Below are 19,511 nucleotides of genomic sequence, written 5' to 3'. Positions count from 1 at the left end.
CTGTCGTATTACTCCTGGCATGAGCCATTTGTTTACCTGCATCCAGGTATTCTTCGTCTCATTGCTCCAAAACTACTATTGGCCCCAGAGCATTTACGTGTTTCTCGCGGCTGATTGTACAAGGCCGCATCAGTTCAAGCACGGCGGGATCCATAATTGCGGCGGACTTCAAACCTATGAAAAGAAAACAATGACGAAGATTCCTGTGATTAGTGCGTGTATTGCCTGTGTGCGTGTATTGCTTGTGCAAGGGCCGGCAGTTGCCCGCTGTTCGCGCTGTTTTCACTAGGGTAGATCGTCAATGACTACTCTAATCCAAGGACGGCGAAACACACCACAGCAAGTCGATCATCTTATAAATGAGCAGGTGCGTTAACTTTAATTTTTCTTTTCAATTTTCTTTAATTCCATGCAGCTAGTTGCGCTGTGGAAAACAAAATAATGTATTGTAATTTTGAGTGCACCATGTGCAGTTGGTGGAATTTAAAGTCGTAACCAATAATTACGTGAGCCTTGCTTCAAAATATTAGGTTAAATTAGCTTATCATGCCTATGAACATCCGAGCCCAACGAGGAAGTGGCCAGTTATTAAACGGCGTTCAGAATTTTACCTGCATGTATACACAGGTGAATGGAATATTTTATTTGAGTAAAAAATACAATAACAATACAATAGAGTATACAATTTGCACATCACATTATTTTTTATTGGGATAAAAAATGCTGTAGCAGTGCAGTGACAGCTCCTAGTACAGACATCGGTAGCAAGTGGTAGCAGATATATCTCGCATATCTTTGTTGCGAACATTCCAGCTCTCTGGAGGGTTCATTATGTAAGCGTTAGATCGCTGTATGTCGGTCTGGCTGCGCAAGCGCCAATCCAGCTGAAAATTATTTTTTTTGCAAACATGAATAAAAATAGTATGAGCTTATTAGAGTAAAAAAAAATTCGCGCTCTAGAACATAAAAGTCCTAAACGAATTTAATTAGTACGAAAATAAAATAAAGAAAACGAATACAGTACCTAAGCTTCTTTTCATGTGCCTTAACATCATTGTATATTTATCACCAACCCCTCGTGTTATGCAGGAACCAGGCTGCCAACAGAAGCACGCTGAGCAACTTCCTTTCCAAGTGTGCTGTGCGTGATGCGCTTGCATTGGTGTGCAAGTGAAGAGCTCCAGTTAATGTGTCCTGCTGCGCTACAATAATTGTCGCAATATTCTGGCTAATATGTCTATCCTACCGCATCTGACATCCAAGCAACTCGACCATCACCACTAAAAGCAGTTTGACTGCATGCATTTGCATTCATAGACAGGTTGTAGCTGAAGTGATTGAATTTTTTCTCCAGATTTTTTTTTCTTCAGCCATATTAATAAAATATTATGTAACCCTTAATAATTTCCGGTCAATCCAAGTGCCATTATTTTTTCTGAAACAATATTATGCTCGTCTTTTTGTACTTCGAGAGTAGGAAAATACAGCGTGAGCAGAAGTAGTGCTTACAAATATATTCTAGAATAAAACTCCACCTGTATTCTAGACAGTAGCCTGTCGGGTGTAGGCACCCGACGGTGTGTAATGGTAAACCCATGCAGAATATATGCTGCTTCTGCTATGGTTGTAGCTTCCGCTTAAGATGAATTATGAGAGTCGCTACAATTAATTTATTTCATTGGATAGAGATGACAGCTGGCTTCCATGGGGCTTGCAGAAGTTCACCTATTGACCGCGCAACAAAACGCAGGGTAGCAGCATTTCTTGTAGGATCCCAAATTAGGCCAAATGATGATGCAGACTGTCACAATGACGATCCTGAAAAATACAATATAGAGTGCATCACTACCGTCAATTCAAACAAACTGCAATTAACCATAAAAATTTGGAGTATTCCTAATGTACGCTAGCTGATGCTAATGTAGCTTCAGCATACTAAAGTGCTGGCTACAAATGCTACTAAACTGCTGCATCACAAATTGTGGGTAGTAAAAAGCTCACATCGCAATCGCAAAGCGTCATGGGCAACCGATGACTTCGCACGTCATAATCATGAATATATAGTCTCCAAAACAAGTTTATATGACAGTTGAACAGGAATAAAATATGCATTTGATTTCATTATGGTATAGCTGTGTCATGGTCGTGGTTCGAAATAACACAGTGTCCATTTCGCCATTTTGACAATGTAGGGAGACGTACCATCAATACTATTACAAAGTTGATGAAAATAAGCACATACTAATTACCGGGTAGGTTAGTCACGTACTTCTTGAGCGCCTAGGTTGTTTCAGGGAAGCGGGCTGGTGTAATTCCAACAGGGCATGCACGCACCGTATCTATCGATGCTTTCAGGTCTGCCAGATGCCTTGCTGTGCAGCATTGATTTTTTCAGTCAACTGGTACTTCCAAAGCCCACATTATGCACCAGAATGCCAAAAATTTATGTACACTGGGCTTTTGTGCGCTAGGTAAAATCAGTGTGCCTAAGAAACGGAAATGAAAAGACATAGCACAACTAAAAAGATGTGGCCACAGCGTGAAACTAAAGCACAGTTTATGGAACATGCATCAGATGCTACCACATAGCACATTGAAAAAGGTAAGGAGAAAAAACACTAATGCTGGTGATGAACTACTGACAAGTGAATTTTCAGAAGATTAAAACATTGCGTAGCGTGTATGTGAAGTGAGGAAGCACTGGAAATGCAGGCACCCGTGCTGGTTCATTGATTATGTGTTCTACAATTTGAACAAACCGACTAACCACCACGATTTCTAAAACAAAGTACAGGACTCAAAAACGCTCTTCTTCAACCTGCCGGTGCTACGCACACAACCATATGCATTCTGCCACGTGTATACTATAACGGCTTCTCTTCAATACTGAACGATTTCATACGCGATGCTGGAATGATCGTTGGACATAGGCGCCCATCGGTACAAGCTGCATTTTTGTTTTAAAAAGCGGAACCAATAACAGACTGTCGTGCCAAATCTCCCACAAGCTCCAATTATAGTAAAAAAAAATGTTTTGTGCAAGCTTATGCTGCCTCAAATATGCTTCAGGTGTTAATGCCCGTAACATGAACAACAGTCATGCTGGAGCACATTGGAAACGTTTTATCGACAGCGCCGCAGCAACCTCGCGAAAACCACATCAACATAATGTGCTTCTATGCAAAAATGGTTCCCTCACTCGTATTTTCTGTCCTCTTGTTGCTTCCAGCAAACTGTCAGCACCAATCGGTCTTGAATCTTGAAGGTAAACAAAGCTGCCCATCGGCCATTCCATCTGTGGCCTCCTTCGAAGTCAATCCGGCTCGGTCACCATACACACACGGAGAAAATCACCCAAAACAACCGCGATTAACAACCGCAATGTGAACCACCAATGCAGCACTAGGAAAGAGAAAGAAGCGGACAAATGCCGGCGCAAATTTTCTTGGTTTTCAGCCATGCGCTGTGCTCTCAGCTGTTGGGGTGCGATCGTTGCCAGACCTCAAACACAGCTCCCCCTTGATCTATCAGTCGAATGCTCACAGTGGCAGCGTTGCCGAGATTAAGTTGTGCATTGCGCCATGTAGTCGTTTGGTTAGGAAGACGAATTAACGGAAATGCATATTTGTCTTAAATAATTGTAGTATTGATGAGCACATTTAGGAATAGTCTCGATATCAGACGATTTTCTCGGGCGGTGTACTTCACTCGAGTCAAGGGCGCATTTTCAAGGCGTTCCTTGGCGGAGAAAAGGTGGAGTAGTGTTCATGAAAAGCAGCGGCGCCTTGAGTGAAGGAAGCCCCGTCGCCTCGACTTGGCTGAGTCGAGCAGAAGGGTTGAGTGAAGGCGTGTTTGAGAATGCGGGGGTGAGAGTTCTGAAGTATGTGCATGTATTTCGAATTAAGTAACATGCGCTACTATGCCATAAGGAAAGGAGGTTGCTTACAACGGAAAAAAAAGACGAGGTCAAAGAATTTACTTAAAGAAAACTTTACTTTCTGTAACCTTACAGAATTTAATTACCACTTCTGTATTCAATAAATTGTTTAATTTAATTGCAATTATCGAATATGAATCACCGCTGGTTGAGGGACAAGCATTGCTTGTTCGTAAATTTACTTTACAGAAGAAATGGCACCTTTTTATTTGTTGCACTATTTTACTTCTAGAAGACTAGGGTGTATACCGGTGGCTTATTGGCTGTGGCCTTCTGCCGCTGACCGCGAGGTCGCGAGCTCGAGTTCCGGTCGGTGCGGCTCCGTTTCGATGTGGACGCGTTCAAGAAACGCTCGTGCACCGAGCACTGGGTGCACATTAAAGAGCCAAAGGCGCTCAAAATTAACCTGCAGCCCACCACTGCGGCGGTTGTGATGGCCCCCTTTGTTGCTTTCGAAGGTTAAGCTCCGCCAACCAATAAATGCCGCAGGCAAATTTAAAACCAATGCTTCGTTCTAAAGTGTTTCTAGCCCCTTAACAGAGGGCGCCGGTTTTCGTTAGTCGGCTGGACCTGATACTCTGAACTTCAGCTAAATTTTGGGTACATTGTTTTAAAGAAATTCAATGACGTGAGAAATAAACCATATGTGCCAACCTATTCACAGGTTTCACTTCAATAATTAATTTTAAATTCCATCAGTACCTCGACCTGAAACCTATGCGATAAGTGTCGCCCCACGATTAAGGCGTCGAGGGCTACTCACCGGTAGCTCCTGTGAGTATAACTTAACAACGCTTCGTGTTGCACGCCACTAACAAAAGGCATTATCCTTTATTGGAGCCATACACGCTGTGTGTAGTTACACTGCCACCTATTAGGAAACGCCGTATCAAAAATGACTATTGATAGAACGGCCCCAAGTCTATTATTTTGTCCCTTAGAAAATAACTGTATGTCGGCAAGAACGAACCTACCAAAGACGTCAAATGCGACTTAACGGAAAAAGCCTTCACATGATAAACTAAGCCCTTCTAGGACCTTATCTACGTCAAACTGCTTTCTTCTTACAAAAACGTTATTAAATAAAACAAGGTTATTTGTTATCTAGAGTGAAATTCACAAAGAGATAACCGTGCCAACGCAGACGGAAACGTGAAAGATTGCAAGCAATGGGATGAATTTTGCGTACTAGTATTGGTCGACAGCTTTAGCATTAAACGCAAAAAAAAAATTATAAACAAAGACTTACTAGACCAGCATGTGTTTCGAGGAAGGCGCCTGTCACAAACGCGAGAAACCCTTCGGTTTTGAGAGCGGAGAATTGTTTTGACGACATCCGATAGAAATCTGTCTTTTTTTTAATGATAAGTCCGTTCACACAAGCGCTTCAAAACGCATTTGTGTCAGTTACAATGTGTTGATAGCATATTACAAGGTTTAGAAACTACTGATTCACTGAAATTCCTTCGGGCGAGTGTTTAAGTTTTATTACTCATCATATGAGGAATCCTGCTGTGTGGACACAAAGAAATCTGTCTCTTCACTGCCCGCAATCTGTTCCACTATGTGCAGAGCACGCCACGCCAGCCTCGGCTCCTCTGAAAAGTCTGTGCAACGTGGTGCGCCTTCCGTATCTGCCTTTTCACTTTCGGGCTTAAAGTTCTCATCCTTGCAACGCAACGCGCTAGTCCTACTTTTCACGGCTGCACATAATGCTCCAGTAGATCCAACGCGAGATTACAGTCCAGCGCGAAGCCCGTCTAACGTGGTGCATCTTTGCCATTTTGCCATTTCAAAATGCCGCATCAGTTGTAGACGCTCATGTTGGTACTCATACGTCGGCACAGCTGTGGACCGATAATGTCAGGGTATAGTTTCACGGCGCGGACGCGGGTAAGTTTGTGCACGCTACTTTTGTGACGTTGTTTTACGGTGCGCTTTAGTTTATGCGGTACATATAAACTGTAGATAGTTCCGTTCTATTCGCCGTGCACTTGATAAACCAGTTCATTGAGGGTGAGTGCCAGATGCATGCTCGTGCAGATGTTGTACAGCCCCTCCTGCTCGAGCCCTGCACTCGTGCAAGTGCAGGGAAAGTTGGGAATTTGTTCTGCACAAAGCCTGTAGCAGGTGAAAGGAATGGCGACGTGGAGATGATATCTTATTATGCTGGTATTATGCACCATATTATACTAGCGAGGTTCGGTACCTCCTGAGCAGGCGAATAGAAAAACCTAATATTTCTGTTCTTATTGATGGTCCGTAATATGTCTCATGCACGCTGTAATCATGTACTATATAGGATTCCAACTTGATTATTTTATGCATGTTACACCTCCCTGCCGCTGCCTACTGCTCGGGTGGTGGTCACTTTCAAACGCTTTATCGCTCTTATTTCTGCCCCCGTCGACAAGTGTACGTGCATTGGCAGGACATAAATATTATTACATTAAAACACATTGCTTAGAAACACGGACGTCGACCTGCATAGCATACGGATAGGATTCCTTCGCGTCAATTTACGGTACTTCCGCTGTTAGAATACTTCCCACCCTACCGAAAAGTGGTGATTTGGAACACCAGTTGCAGACTCTTTTTTTTATGGCCTCTCAGGCTTTTTTGAATTTAGTGACGTACAGAATGAATGAAGTAGAACATTAGCCAAATACCCATTTGTTATCTGTATAAATGCGATTACCGGCAAATTTACAGGGGATGAAGCAAAAAATAATTGAAGTCTCTTAATAGCGTTTAAGATAAGAGATGGTACTCTTTATTTCTCCTGTTGTTCTGTAGAAATGCGCAATGTCTTTTCTTGCCGAAAACGCTAAAATGTCAAGATTTGGAAGAAAATCAATATATAGGCGACAGTGGAGGCAGCGTGGTATAAGGTGACATTTAATTAACACAGTATTTATTGACAACATATGGCAGCGATACGTACGAAAACCTCGACGGTGAATGACTTATACTTTGAATATGACCAAATCATTTGCAAAATATTTGTTACTGCAGTTAATAACCTAATGGAAAAAGTGTCAAAGTGCATAGAAAAAAATGAATACTCACTGCTGAAATTGCCACTAGCGCTAGCAAGGTAACTTGCCACTACTGAAAGGAGGCCTCAGTATTAAAGAGCGCCCATCCCTCGCGCGAATTGTAGATGTGACACGCGAGTCTATGTACTTGGGAACTTTATCTTTGTTCCCCGTCATCACGCTTTCTATTTCCCTGCAGTTTCCCTTTTTTTTTTGTGCGTGCCGAGACGTGTCTCATTACTAGGCGGCCAGCTTTGTTTCAGGTCAGAGCTTAGATAGGAACAAGCGATGCATGTGCGCATTGGGGAGGATTCCAAGCACCGTGGATGGCATCGAAAAGCCATCAGGAAACGCTCACGCGCTCTGGCGCGCTCCGACCGTAGATGGGAGGGACACACTGCTAGCTGACCCCATCGCGGCGCGGATTGGCACGACCAAAAAGACACAAGGGGGCCACTGTCACAGCCCACTCGCGCAGTGTGGCATCCTTGTTCTCGGCTTGCAGGCTCACCGCAGATGACGTACCGGGAAGGCTCGTACAATCGACCGTGCCCGAGAAGGGGCTCTGCGAGCGAACAGACAGGTAGAAACACCCAGCTTGGCATGAAGCCTTCGCGGACAAGCGTAAAGACCGTTTGACGAAAACAAAAGTGACCCCTCTCGTCCCTGGGGTCATGTACAAAGGACGTCCCCTCTGCGCCCGGCGAACGAGTAAGATGGGCCAGGGAACCCTTCTAGGTCAGATCCCTCGAGTCGGACCTCTTCTAAGTCGACTGCTGTAAGCGGTGCGAGGGAGGGACTCGTCTGCGTTGACCCTTCTCACATTGCCAAGGTCACGTAAGCCGCGCACCTCCTGCGAGGCAACCCCACAACGTGGTCTACTTTCTCTCCCGATTTCATATATAAACGACGTCACTAGCGATTTTGCTCATTGCAAGGCATACAACAGTCAAGCTGTGGTCTCTGAGAACGGCGTCACTACGGCCTTCTGCGGCGCACCTCGACACGGCAGAAACTGCGCGCTCGCCAGCAGTGCTCAAATCTGGACAGTGTGTAACCGACCGCTCGACATGGAGTTACTTTCGGCAAGTCGAAAACGTCTCTTATCGCTTCATTTAGGGTGTCGATTTTCGCCTGAACAACAGAGTGGCACAGTGGCCTCCGCTTCTCGTTGTTCTGGCGTTCTTTAAAGTTTGAAACACGGGCTACGCGTCATGCATTCTGGACCCGAATTCAGGAAACCATTTGCACTCTAGGATTGTGTGTAAGGGCACTCGACGGATAACTATGACAGACAATGAGATGGTAAGCAACCAAATGGCCTTGCTTACCATTTCATTAACTAAAGCATCAGCTGTGTGAATTCGGCCTTTGGATTACGACTTCAGTCTTATCCTACCGACTAACCATTTGCGAGAACGGGCACTAGTAAATCGCCGCAGTGAATGGCATGAAAACAAAATGTTTGTGCGTGGAGTGAGTGAGTGAGCGAGGGAAACAACTTTATTTGGTGCGTGGAGAAAAATTTTCCTGACACTTCCAACGCTGCATGTGTAATATCCTTTTGATGGGAAGTTATTGTGGACTGGTTCTTTTTTTTTTGTTACACTTGAAGCCATCACAAGACGTTAGTTCGATCAATAATACACTGAAGTTTATTGACCATTTATGTTGCGTACTCGGCAGTTCATATGCATGGTTAAGCATTTTAGGCTGAGTCGTTGTATAGTAAGCGCATTCGAGCTTAGTAAATAAATCCGACTAGCCGAGAAAGTTGTTTTATTTAGACACCTTCTCATAGGCACAATAAGTTTCACACTCTTCCCCATGTATTCCATATATGTGCTTCAGTTTCGTTGGTCTACTGCTCGCACGACCTGCTGATGCTATCATTGTGTAATCACTGCTTCAGTTTACCTTTGCTGCTTAGGGGATGTAAGTACGCTATTGTTACGTGTGTGTCCCAATCAACGTAATGTCTGAGAAAACACTGTTTACATTATTTTATATCGCATGCGAACCGCTTTGAAGTGATGTGCGTACCCCATTAACAGTCTATACTTTATCCGTCCCAGCGACAAATTGAGGGGTCCCGTATAGTAACCTAAAGACGCAGAGAGAGTTGCGCTAGAACAGCTACGTACAGGTGAAGTTAGAAGGATGCTGTCATTTCTTAATGTTAGTTTTTTTGCTGGATTTGCTCAGTTACATCGACATTCCTACAGCAACAGGGCAATCACTGTGACCATTATATGCACTACAGTAAATTTTAGAACAACAAAAAGACCAAGCGCTTTCAATTTAGAGAAAGTACACGTGAGTTAACCAGCAGGCATTGCGGAAAAATATTTTTTGCTGCATTACAGGCATGTGTCTGGCGTCTTGCGGTTGAAAAACAAACGTTTAGATGTTTACAGTGCAGGCTGTATCAGAGTGCCAAAATCTAACAGAGTTCAGCCAACCTGATAAATGTACCTTACTTTTTTTTCTATATTTTCTGCACAGTTAGCGAGAGCATAGAAGTGGCAGCATGCACAAATATTTCATAGATCGGGCTGGCGGGCAGCTACTTTTTCAAGAAGTGTGCTCTTTTTGCCAAAAAGATTATCAAAACCTTCGAAGAAAATAGGTACCACTTTATTACTGCTTTGTTCCCCATGCTCCTTTGTCCCAAGAAATTTAAAATTCCTTCCCGTACTCGCGTTCGAGTGTAGCAACTTTAAGCCGCGGCATAGAAAATGCATTCCATCAGAGCATAACAAATGCTGCGATTGACTGGATTAATATATTCATATGGACTACGCGCACTTCTTGATTGAACAATGGATTTAACAAAAAAGTATAGTGTTTTACGTGCCAAAAGCACGATCTGATCATGAGGCACTGTGGAAAGTTGGACTACCTGGGGTTCTTTAACGTGCGCCTATATCTAAGTACGCGGAGGTTTTGGCATTTCGCCCCCATCAAAATGTGGCCGCCATGGCCGGGATTCGATCCCCCGACCTCGTGCTTGGCAGCCCAACATCATTGCCACAAGGCAACCACGGCGGGTGTTTGATTTAAGCACCCATAGGCACGGTTTATTAGCTTCTGTACGTTTGCAAGCGTTTTTATTACTTTGTTCTTGCTGATTCCAATAAGAATGATAAACTCTCTTGATGAATATTCTTTTAGATTGCAGTGTAGACATGAAGCCATAGACGTAATCGTATTGTGCCCTCGTATTCTGGACCTGGGGTGCATACGTTCTGGAGACTTGTGGTACTTAGCTACGGGAAATTTTAGTGTTATACAGTTGTACTTTATTTTGTTTGAATAGCACTTTTCTTTGCCATACAAAACGCCATACTGCCGTCACCTTTCCAGTTGCTTTTCTCCCTACTATTGGCAAGTCACGGAGCCACTGGTCTCCGCGGCTACCGGCTCTTCAAGGGCTCTCTGGGCAGCGGTATCAGTCAGCGTCTCGGCGGCGGCGGCGGCGGCGGCTTGAGCATGGGAAGTTTGAGCAGCTTCGGAGGATTCGGACACACCGGTGGCGGCTTTGGCGGAGGTGGATTCAGTACAGGCAGCTTCGGTGGAAGCGGCGTGGGTGGTGGAAACTTCGGAGGTGGAAAGCGCAACCAAGTCTACATTGTCGAATATGTTCGAAGCAATCAGAAGGTAGGTGCGAATTATATTCAAGCTATATCGCGCAGTCACGCAAAACCCGACAGGTCAGGTATCGCGTTCGATCAGCGGAAAGAAAAGCAATGAAGATGACAATTATTAAAGTTTTCAGTTTGACGTATACGTTTACTTCCAAAAGGTTGGAGGAGGCGGACAAACAAAGCTGCAAATGCAGCTTGAAAAACACCCTGCCCAGACACCTCCCGATGTAAAGGCTATGACACTGAGGCTGCGCGAATTCACAACGCATTACAGAAAATTATATCCTCAGCCGAATTTTTTGCTTAACGACCAATTTTGAGAAGGAAACTCCCAATACATTACTTGGGAACACGTTGGATGCGTCCATGAAGTGTAACTTTGTTAGAGCAAATGACGAAATTGGCCTTAAATATCAGCATAGCAGGAAGCTTTGTAAAAAGCGCCCTAAATACCCCCATTAATTGCGCCGGTATCATTAAGTGTTTACTGAGTATGAGGTTTATTACTCAGTGCTTTAACGAACTCTAAAGATGCTACCTAGGAGATGCTGCTTAATCGATAAATGAAGTGACATCAGCAGATGATGTTGATTAATGAACTGACTGCAGGACAGAACGTCCCGCGGTAAGAAAGCGTGGAGATGAGTAATTTTTGTTATAAAATCTAGCAGAGATAAATAACTGCAGCAAAGCTCCACCATGTGTCGCGACGTCAAAAGTTTGTACTAGTGAACCACTCTTCACTCCCGGGATATACTTTTATACCAAGCCACGAAAGTCGATTTTGATTACTGCCATTGCTAGACCAGATCTCTTTACGCCGTGAAGGAAATAGCCGTAGACGATACATGAATCAACGAAGGAATCAAATGCTCTTAATGTAACTAGACGCATACTTAATGCAAGCTTCCAAATTATAGGTTCCAGTTCATAGATTACTTGCAAATGATTTATGAATCCGATCACAAAGTGAGCTGAAGCAAGACGAGGTTAACGTGGAGATGATGTATTTTTAGAGTAAATGTAAAGACGATGATGAAAATGATGATGATGATCTTCTATAGGTTACTGTCGACAATATTATGAAAAAGAAAAGGTTACTGGATCACCCCTAAACTGCTGGACAGGAAATAACAATACTACAATGTCGGCAACAGCTGCAAACTTCATGCCGATCTTCCGCGAACAAACTATTCAGTTTCTCCATTTCACAGACGTTATGTAGGCTACGAAATAAGCTTTCTGATTGCATTTACATTGTACCGCATAAACAACTTCAGAATTGGGCTAGAGGCTATAACCTTAATAATTTCTTGCGATAACTGTTACTTACGTGTTATCCACGTCTCGTAGTTTCCTTTATTGTTTCTCTCCACTACATCAACCCCCTAATGCAAGAACCGTTTTGGGCAATTTATGAATCAGCAACAATGAAGTATAAACTTGCATACCCTTAATGATGGCTTATATGATGGGCTACGGCTGCCGTACTGTCACTTCCTAATCTGGCTTTGCAGGGTCACAGTTCTGGCTTCGGCAAGTCGGCAGGAGGGGGCTTTGGCTCGGGGCCCATCTACATCATCCAGCAGATTAGCGGGGGTGGTGGCGGCGGTTTCGGAGGTGGCGGTTTCGGCGCAGGTTGGAAGCCCGGAGCTATGGGTGGATTCAGTGGTAGTGGATGGAAAGCCACTGGCGGTGGCGGGTGGAAGGCAACTGGAGGCTCCGGTGGCGTGTGGAACATGGGAGGTGGCTTCGGCGGCGGCTGGAAACCGGCAGGTGGTGGGCTAGGAGGCGGATGGAAGGCAGGAGGTGGCGGTGGAGGTGTCACTGACACCTACGTAGTGATCACCAGCAAAACCAGTGGTGGTGGAGGTGGTGGCTGGTGGTGAGCAGGTGGCTCACTTGCGAGCACTTGACGGATCTCTCTCAGGTGAGGATGCTGCACGAACCTCCTTTAATAGGCAGATGTGTGTAGTGAGCTGAGCTCGCAGCGTTTAGATGAATTGAAATGACAAATAAGAGATGTGATTGTGCCAAACACTTCTTCACATGCGTATTTTTATTTTCTTAAGAAATTGAAAAAAAAAATCTTTGTAATTTGGGAAAACGTTTTTGTTGTTGAGTTGCTCCCGGTTGGAAATTACATAATTATATTATTGAAATATAGAAAATACATAAATAAATAGAAAATCAAACAGCATTATTCGAGTTACATTGGGTATCAATCCTCACCATAAGGAAATAGAGGATGTGGCACAACCTGCGTTCTGCTATCTTCTATATTAAGACTTGTAGATAGCAGGGAGCCTAGTAAACAAGCATGATGCTTTAGTTTATGCCCTAAAAAGCCGTTGTCCACATTCCGTATCAAAGATGTATCGTAGCCTAACTGTACTTCGGTTTTCTGCGGAAAGCAGAATAGCCGACATAGAAAAAGAAACCAAAACAAAACGGCTGATGCAGTTGACTAGAGTATTCAGGTACGAATCTGATACGATGGCGTGTGTAGGAAATTTGGGTGTTTTTACCTCGTTCTTGTTCAGAGCGGCTTCCACGAAAGAATGATTCGCCTATAACCGCCGCTCAAAAGGAGATAACGCACGATGTTTTGCATGCTTTGCAACTTGACTTCGCCGTTTATGTAACACCATGTGATATTAAGGCGTAAAGCGGACGCCTTTGATGAAGACATAGCCCAAACTTGCAGTAAACACTGTTAAGTAGAGTGAAGTGGGCAAAAGTGTATTTTATGTATGCCTGACTCCTCGCTCTGTCACCATTCTTTTTTTTCTCAAGCCTTAAACTTTTTTATTTCTTTTTGTAGAGTAGCAAATGGGACGCGTGTCTAGTTGACACTCTGTCTTTCCTTCTTTCTCTCCTCCTTCTAAGAGTTTCGCAGTGCATTAAGCGTACTCAAGCGTCTGGATATACAATATAGCAGGTGCCCTAAGGACGTGTACGGTAGACGAATAAAGCTACAATACTTTTATTTTCCTGTTATTTCCCACTAGATTGTTACTACGCGTAATCTTTCCTGATGATGCATAAATTATTGTTATGCATACTTGCGTGTTTTTTGTTTGTATCAATAAAACTAAATATATATCTCTGTTTTCTTTTTTGCCCCAGCAGGTATTTCAGCAGGACGTACTCAGCGGTCATCTAGCGCCATAACTGAGGCCATTGACTATTCGAGTCAACCTTGGAAGTATTCCTGAGCAGCAACTTCGGTGTGATGCAACAAAACAGCCCTACACGCACCCTCCTCTTTTGTACAAAAGCTAGCACATTCTTCTCCACTTGCGAAGAAAAGCCTACCATGTCAACTTGCATCAACATCTTTCATCATCGTCCATCATGAATGACAACTGCGATTACATTGGCTCACACTCAGACGTGAAGTCCTCATACCGCACGAATAACACAACGCGAAGTCCTTCCTGCTCGCCTCATCGCCTTACAATGTGCTAAAATGTGCTGAAACCACAGTTGTCATGCTCTCACTTTTAACTGATGAAGCGTTTATGAATAAAGGTTTTAATCGTGTTGCTGATTGCATCGAAGCACAAAGACGAAGAAAAGCAGAGAGATATTGTATATTTTTCTGCATATGAATGCAGATGGCGTAGATATCAGTGCAATAAAATTGCATTCCTATAACATTGTGTTGTTTCTTCATGGCGTAAGTTGAGGACAATCACTCACGCAGTCGACGTTCTCGGTATTACAGAGAACGTGCAGATCCAGACATGCTAATATTAAAGTAAAATTACATGCGGCTGTTTTACGCGCATAAAACCACGATCCGATTGTGAGGCTCACCGTATTAAGCGAGTCCATAGCAGTTTTGACCCCGTGTAGCTTTTCAACGTGCACCTAAACACGTGCGTTGTTGCATTTCGTTCCCATTGATATACGGCCCCCATGGCCGGGATCGAACCCGCACCTCGAGCTCAGAAGCACAATGCCATAGGTAATCGGTTATCGCGGCCGGTGTAAATGCTGATATTCAGCGAAGAAGTATTTCAAGACTAAATACACTTATATAATGAGGTAAATGACAACTAAACATTTTCGCGTATTGTTTATGCTGTTCATGAATAATATTTATTTCAGAAAGCTACCGATCAGATGCGAGAAATTGGTAGCCGCTTCCCATCACTAATAGTACAATATATATATATATATATATATATATATATATATATATATATATATATATATATATATATATACGAAGAATATGAACACCCAGCGATTGCGACAGGGCCCCGTAGGCCAAACCTGTATCTGTAGAAATGATAAGGTGAGCAGGCACCGTAGTGAGTGAGGTAGCGATAAGAAAGAAGGCTGGGGTGTTGAGTAGTCATGAGTCCGGCTGGTTACCCTACGCTGAGGAAGTGCAAAAGAGAAGAGAAAGACGGGGAAGACGGGGAAAATAACTCAATGCCCTTCCATTCTGTGAAGAAGCATGACCAGCGAAGCTGTATATGTTGTCCCCGTAATGGAAAGGGCACCTCTGCCGTGCGTCCCCGACATTTCACTATCTTCGGGGTCGGCCCACGTATGGGGAGTGCTTAACGCCTGCTTCACCTCCGCCGCGGATCGGGACGGTATTGCACAATCTTGGGGATTTTTGCCCACACGCGGGCAGGATAGAGGGGAAAGTAGCCCTTAACAGCTTCGCTGCAAAAAAATGCGGTGAATGTGAGTACGTGCACAGAGGCCACTAAGCAGTCAAAGACACTCGCAAGTCCCACTCGTTCTCAGAAAGCACTAGAGGGCCTTCACTGCCCTATGAGCCGATGATCAGTGGAGACGGTTTTCCAATACTGTCTGTTCACTCACTCGACGATACCTGTCTGTTCACTCACTCGACGATCATCTAGTCCCCTCAATGCAATAAACATAAATTGCCTTTGGAATTCGAATTGGTAGTGGTGGTGTTGTTGGTGTAGCAGCAGGTGGGGTTAGCCTGGCAAACATAGCCGGCAGTAGTTCCGCTTCAGCTTCCTGTAAGTTGGCATCAGGGGTATGTCACCAGGTGCCGAAGAGCCCCGTGTTTCTTGTGCTGATGAACTGAAAGTCAGCATTACAAGGATTACAGCTTGGCCTACACCGAGAGAAGTTTACAAGCGGATCTTTGGCACTAATTAAAGATCTAATGAGCAAGAGATTTAACGTAAAATTTCAGTGGATGTCATCCCACCGAAGAATTGAAGGAAATGAGAAAGCTGACGCTCTCGCATGCGTAGCGGTGACATGCGTCCTAAAAGTGAGAGTGCCAAACTTGTTTCAGAACTCAAAGCATGCAATCCGCAATTACTTTAGGGCGATCCACAAGACTCCATATCAAGCCTGTGTGACCTATGGTCTTACTCGCGAAGAAGCAACGCTGTTGTACCGCATCACAACCGACTCCACGTACTCCCCGACTTGGTTATTCAAGACTGGACGATGAGTTCCCCCGCTCTGTGCCTTCTGTGGAGATATCGGCGACATCAAACATTTCATTTGGCTATGCCCACAGTTCGACACAGAAAGAATAGCGATGGTCGACAGCCTGGAAGAGAATGGTCTTTCACACAGGACCTTTGAAGACGTTATTATACCCAGAGGGCCCGCGGCAATCAGGAAGAGAGTGCAACGACTGCTTATTCGGATTCGGATTGAGGACAGTGGCACAATAGGTGGTCAATGCTCTCCTCGAAACCACAGCAATTGGAATAAGTGCTGAATAAGCTTTCGTGAATGCAACTCCCAACGATAACCAACTCAAAAAGACTCTTCGCGTCACGCAGTCCGGCTGGAGGTCCAAGCTGCAGCGACCTGTTTATTCTGTGCAGTCTGGTGCGCCTTGTATGTGCGGTATTCTACTCGTATAGAGCACCGTGCTGCGTCACCAATGAACGACGAAGCACATGTGCCGACGCTCCGCTGACAATTTCTAAATGTCTAAATTAAACACGGAAAAAAAATATTACGGGGTTTTACGTGCCAAAACCACTTTCTGATTATGAGGCACGCCGTAGTGGAGGACTCCGGAAATTTCGACCACCTGGGGTTCTTTAGCGTGCACCTAAATCTAAGTACACGGGTGTTTTCGCATTTAGCCCCCATCGAAATGCGGCCGCCGTGGCCGGGATACGATCCCGCGACCTCGTGCTCAGCAGCCCAACACCATAGCCACTGAGCAACCACGGCGGGTTTAAACACGGATAGGAGGCCCGGCAAGATAAATATTGAAGAAAATAGCCAGGAAATCATTTATATAACAAAATCGGGAACTGTGTTGAAAGTCAAGTTCTACTGAACGAAACACGCATAGCTCTTGAAAAGTGCGTTGATTAATTTGCCATGGAAATTATTCTAAATAAAACAACGTGTGTTAGTATCACAAACTAAATAGCGCCTTGGAATTATACTTGCGCCGTACACCATATTATATTAAGCGTACTACTGTATCAAAGTACTTGGTATAAAAATTCCTAACAAGCTAAATTGGAATAAGCACAGAAAACAATACTGGATCCGCTTGAAAGAAACTTCCTCTGTTAAAACGGAAATAAAAGGATGCCACACCCGATCTCCAGATAATGGCATATAAAGCAATTGTACAACCGGCTTTGGAGTAAGTTCGTATAGTCTCGGACTCACATAGTCAACAACACATTAAAATATTTGAACAAATTCACAAAGTGGCCGTCAGGTTCTTTTCTTTGCAGCTGGCAGCTTTGCAGTGGCAGCTTTGCAGCTGCCACTGCAACTTTCATTTTTTCGGTAGTTTCATGCAGCTTCAACCAATGATCACGTGTCGGCTTTCCTTCATATTTACTGTAAGCTAGTTGCCTTTTGCGTGTTGGACTGCGTAACTCCCGAGTAAACCAAGGTTTACTTTTACTTCTTTTCGTTAATGTACACGCCGGAAAAAAGCGCTGCCTCAGCTCAAACATCTTCTTCTTAAATGTAAGCCATAATTCAGTTAGTCTAGTGTAGGTGGCATATGTTTCAAATACTGTGCGGCACTCATTCAACGCTTTATTTATCTCGCTTACATTTGCTTTTTCGTAGTTATATACTCGCCTGTTTGCTGTTCCAATGCTTCTTAAATGTTCAACATTCATTTCACAAAGCACAGCATTATGATCGCTTATTCCAGGCAGCACTTGAGTAGACAGGACGAATTCAGGTTTATTTGTGAATAACACATCTAAGATGTGGTTCCCACGTGTCGGTTCCAAAACAGTTTGACGTAACGCAAAAAATTCAACCAAGTTAATCAGTTCTTCACTGGACCGACCTGAAAAAGAGTGAAAGTGAGGTTGATGACTCAAATAAATGTGTCCATGTGTTTATTTGTCCAGTTTGGTGATTGTTGACAACTTTCCGGCGATAACTATCATGTAAGAGAAGATAAGTAGCCGGCGCCACACACAGGCACCAACCTCTCCTTATATACATTTAATAGAAAGAAAGCTATCGGTAAAAACATTGATTCATAGTGCTGGTCATTAGTCATTGGCTAGCCGAAGAAAGATAGCATGCTTGAACTCCTTTATTTGCTTTACAAAAGAAAACTTAACTTAGATCGCGCAGAGTACTCACATCCCTCTGGTCCAGCTTCAGCAAGAATAAAACATGTATATGCTCTTTTGCCTTGTACACCAGAGTTTATATATTTGAATACGCATTTTTGCCACGACCCATCGTTGGCTGGAACAGTCTTGATCCTCGTGTGTTAGTTAACTTCAACTTTGTTTACCCATTTAGAGGAAGACTGAAAATGTAGTGTGTATAAGTTTATGTTGATTTATCCGCCATGTAACAGCCTGAAAAGGCTAAATACTGTAAATAAAAACATAATTGAATTTCTCATTTGTTAAATGACGATAGTATTCCACACTGCTGTTGCGTTTTACTCCTGGCATTATCTACTAATGTGCCATGAATCAATCGCACCGATAAAATAAAGTTGCAAACTGACAATAAAAAGTTCATCAACTTTGGATTCATTCTTGTTACGAAAATCTTCGATAGTGTTATTCCCCACCACGTCATTTTTTCCAGATTTGCTCATCAAGGTGCAATTAAAGCCACCTTGAACTTTCGCACACTTATTTGCTTAGAAACAACAACAACAAAGACAGAGACAAGGGCAAATTCCAAAATCTTCCTTCCGTTAATTACCCCATTTTCTTATCTCAGACGAGGATCATTTGATGCTTCCTAACCTCAGAGAGCCAGAAGAGTGGAAAAATATACAAAAAGTACAAAGGGGATGCGGACAATGCTATAGCTTAGCAATGTATTTTATTATTCAAAATAAGCGCTTTTGAGAAGGGTAGGACAGCTGAAACTTTCTTGTATTTTTAGTCACCATTTAGTTGCTGTCCCCCATACGTGGTGCGTGGATGAATAGATAAATGATTTTTAGATACATTCATAGAAAGGATGCTAACACTGAATCATGGATGACCATTGCTTCTATTATTTCGCATGACAGCCCGCTGTCCGGTGCTGCATCGTAAGGACCACTTTTCTTGCAACTCATATGTGGTAGCCAGTTCCTGGCACTAACTCCATAATACTTGAAGCACGGTCTCCATTAGTCAACACAGTTCAAGCGTAACGTTGGTCCGGCACAGTACCAACACGCGCTGGTTCCTCCAGGTATCTGCAGACCTGCGGTAGACAGCAAGGTACAGATCATTGTGATGGTGTGCTTTCCTGAAACCTATGCAGGTCTCTCTCTTCATGACATCATAACTTACCAAGACGCTATCGATAAGCAATGTGCGATGAAATTAGTTTTGATGCCACTAGCGCCACTACTCGGGAAACAGGAGCCAAGCCAACGGGCGCTTTGAAGTAGTGAGAAGTGCTGCTTTA

The 19,511-nt window shown here is 43.7% G+C and overlaps 1 protein-coding gene across 1 annotated transcript; it reads left to right on the top strand.

The window, feature by feature from the left end:
- The first annotated feature begins 8,262 nt into the window (after positions 1-8,262).
- On the top strand, positions 8,263-14,271 carry LOC126543356 (uncharacterized). The gene is made up of 4 exons (XM_050190479.2): positions 8,263-8,280; positions 10,342-10,635; positions 12,140-12,552; positions 13,755-14,271. The coding sequence occupies exons 1-3, from the start codon at positions 8,263-8,265 to the stop codon at positions 12,509-12,511; spliced, it is 684 nt and encodes a 227-aa protein (XP_050046436.1). The 3' UTR covers positions 12,512-12,552; positions 13,755-14,271.
- Positions 14,272-19,511: the final 5,240 nt, after the last annotated feature.

Source organism: Dermacentor andersoni, chromosome 1 (assembly GCF_023375885.2).
Source record: "Dermacentor andersoni chromosome 1, qqDerAnde1_hic_scaffold, whole genome shotgun sequence".
In the NCBI taxonomy this organism is placed as follows: domain Eukaryota; kingdom Metazoa; phylum Arthropoda; class Arachnida; order Ixodida; family Ixodidae; genus Dermacentor; species Dermacentor andersoni.
This window is presented reverse-complemented; position numbering and strand designations above follow the sequence as displayed.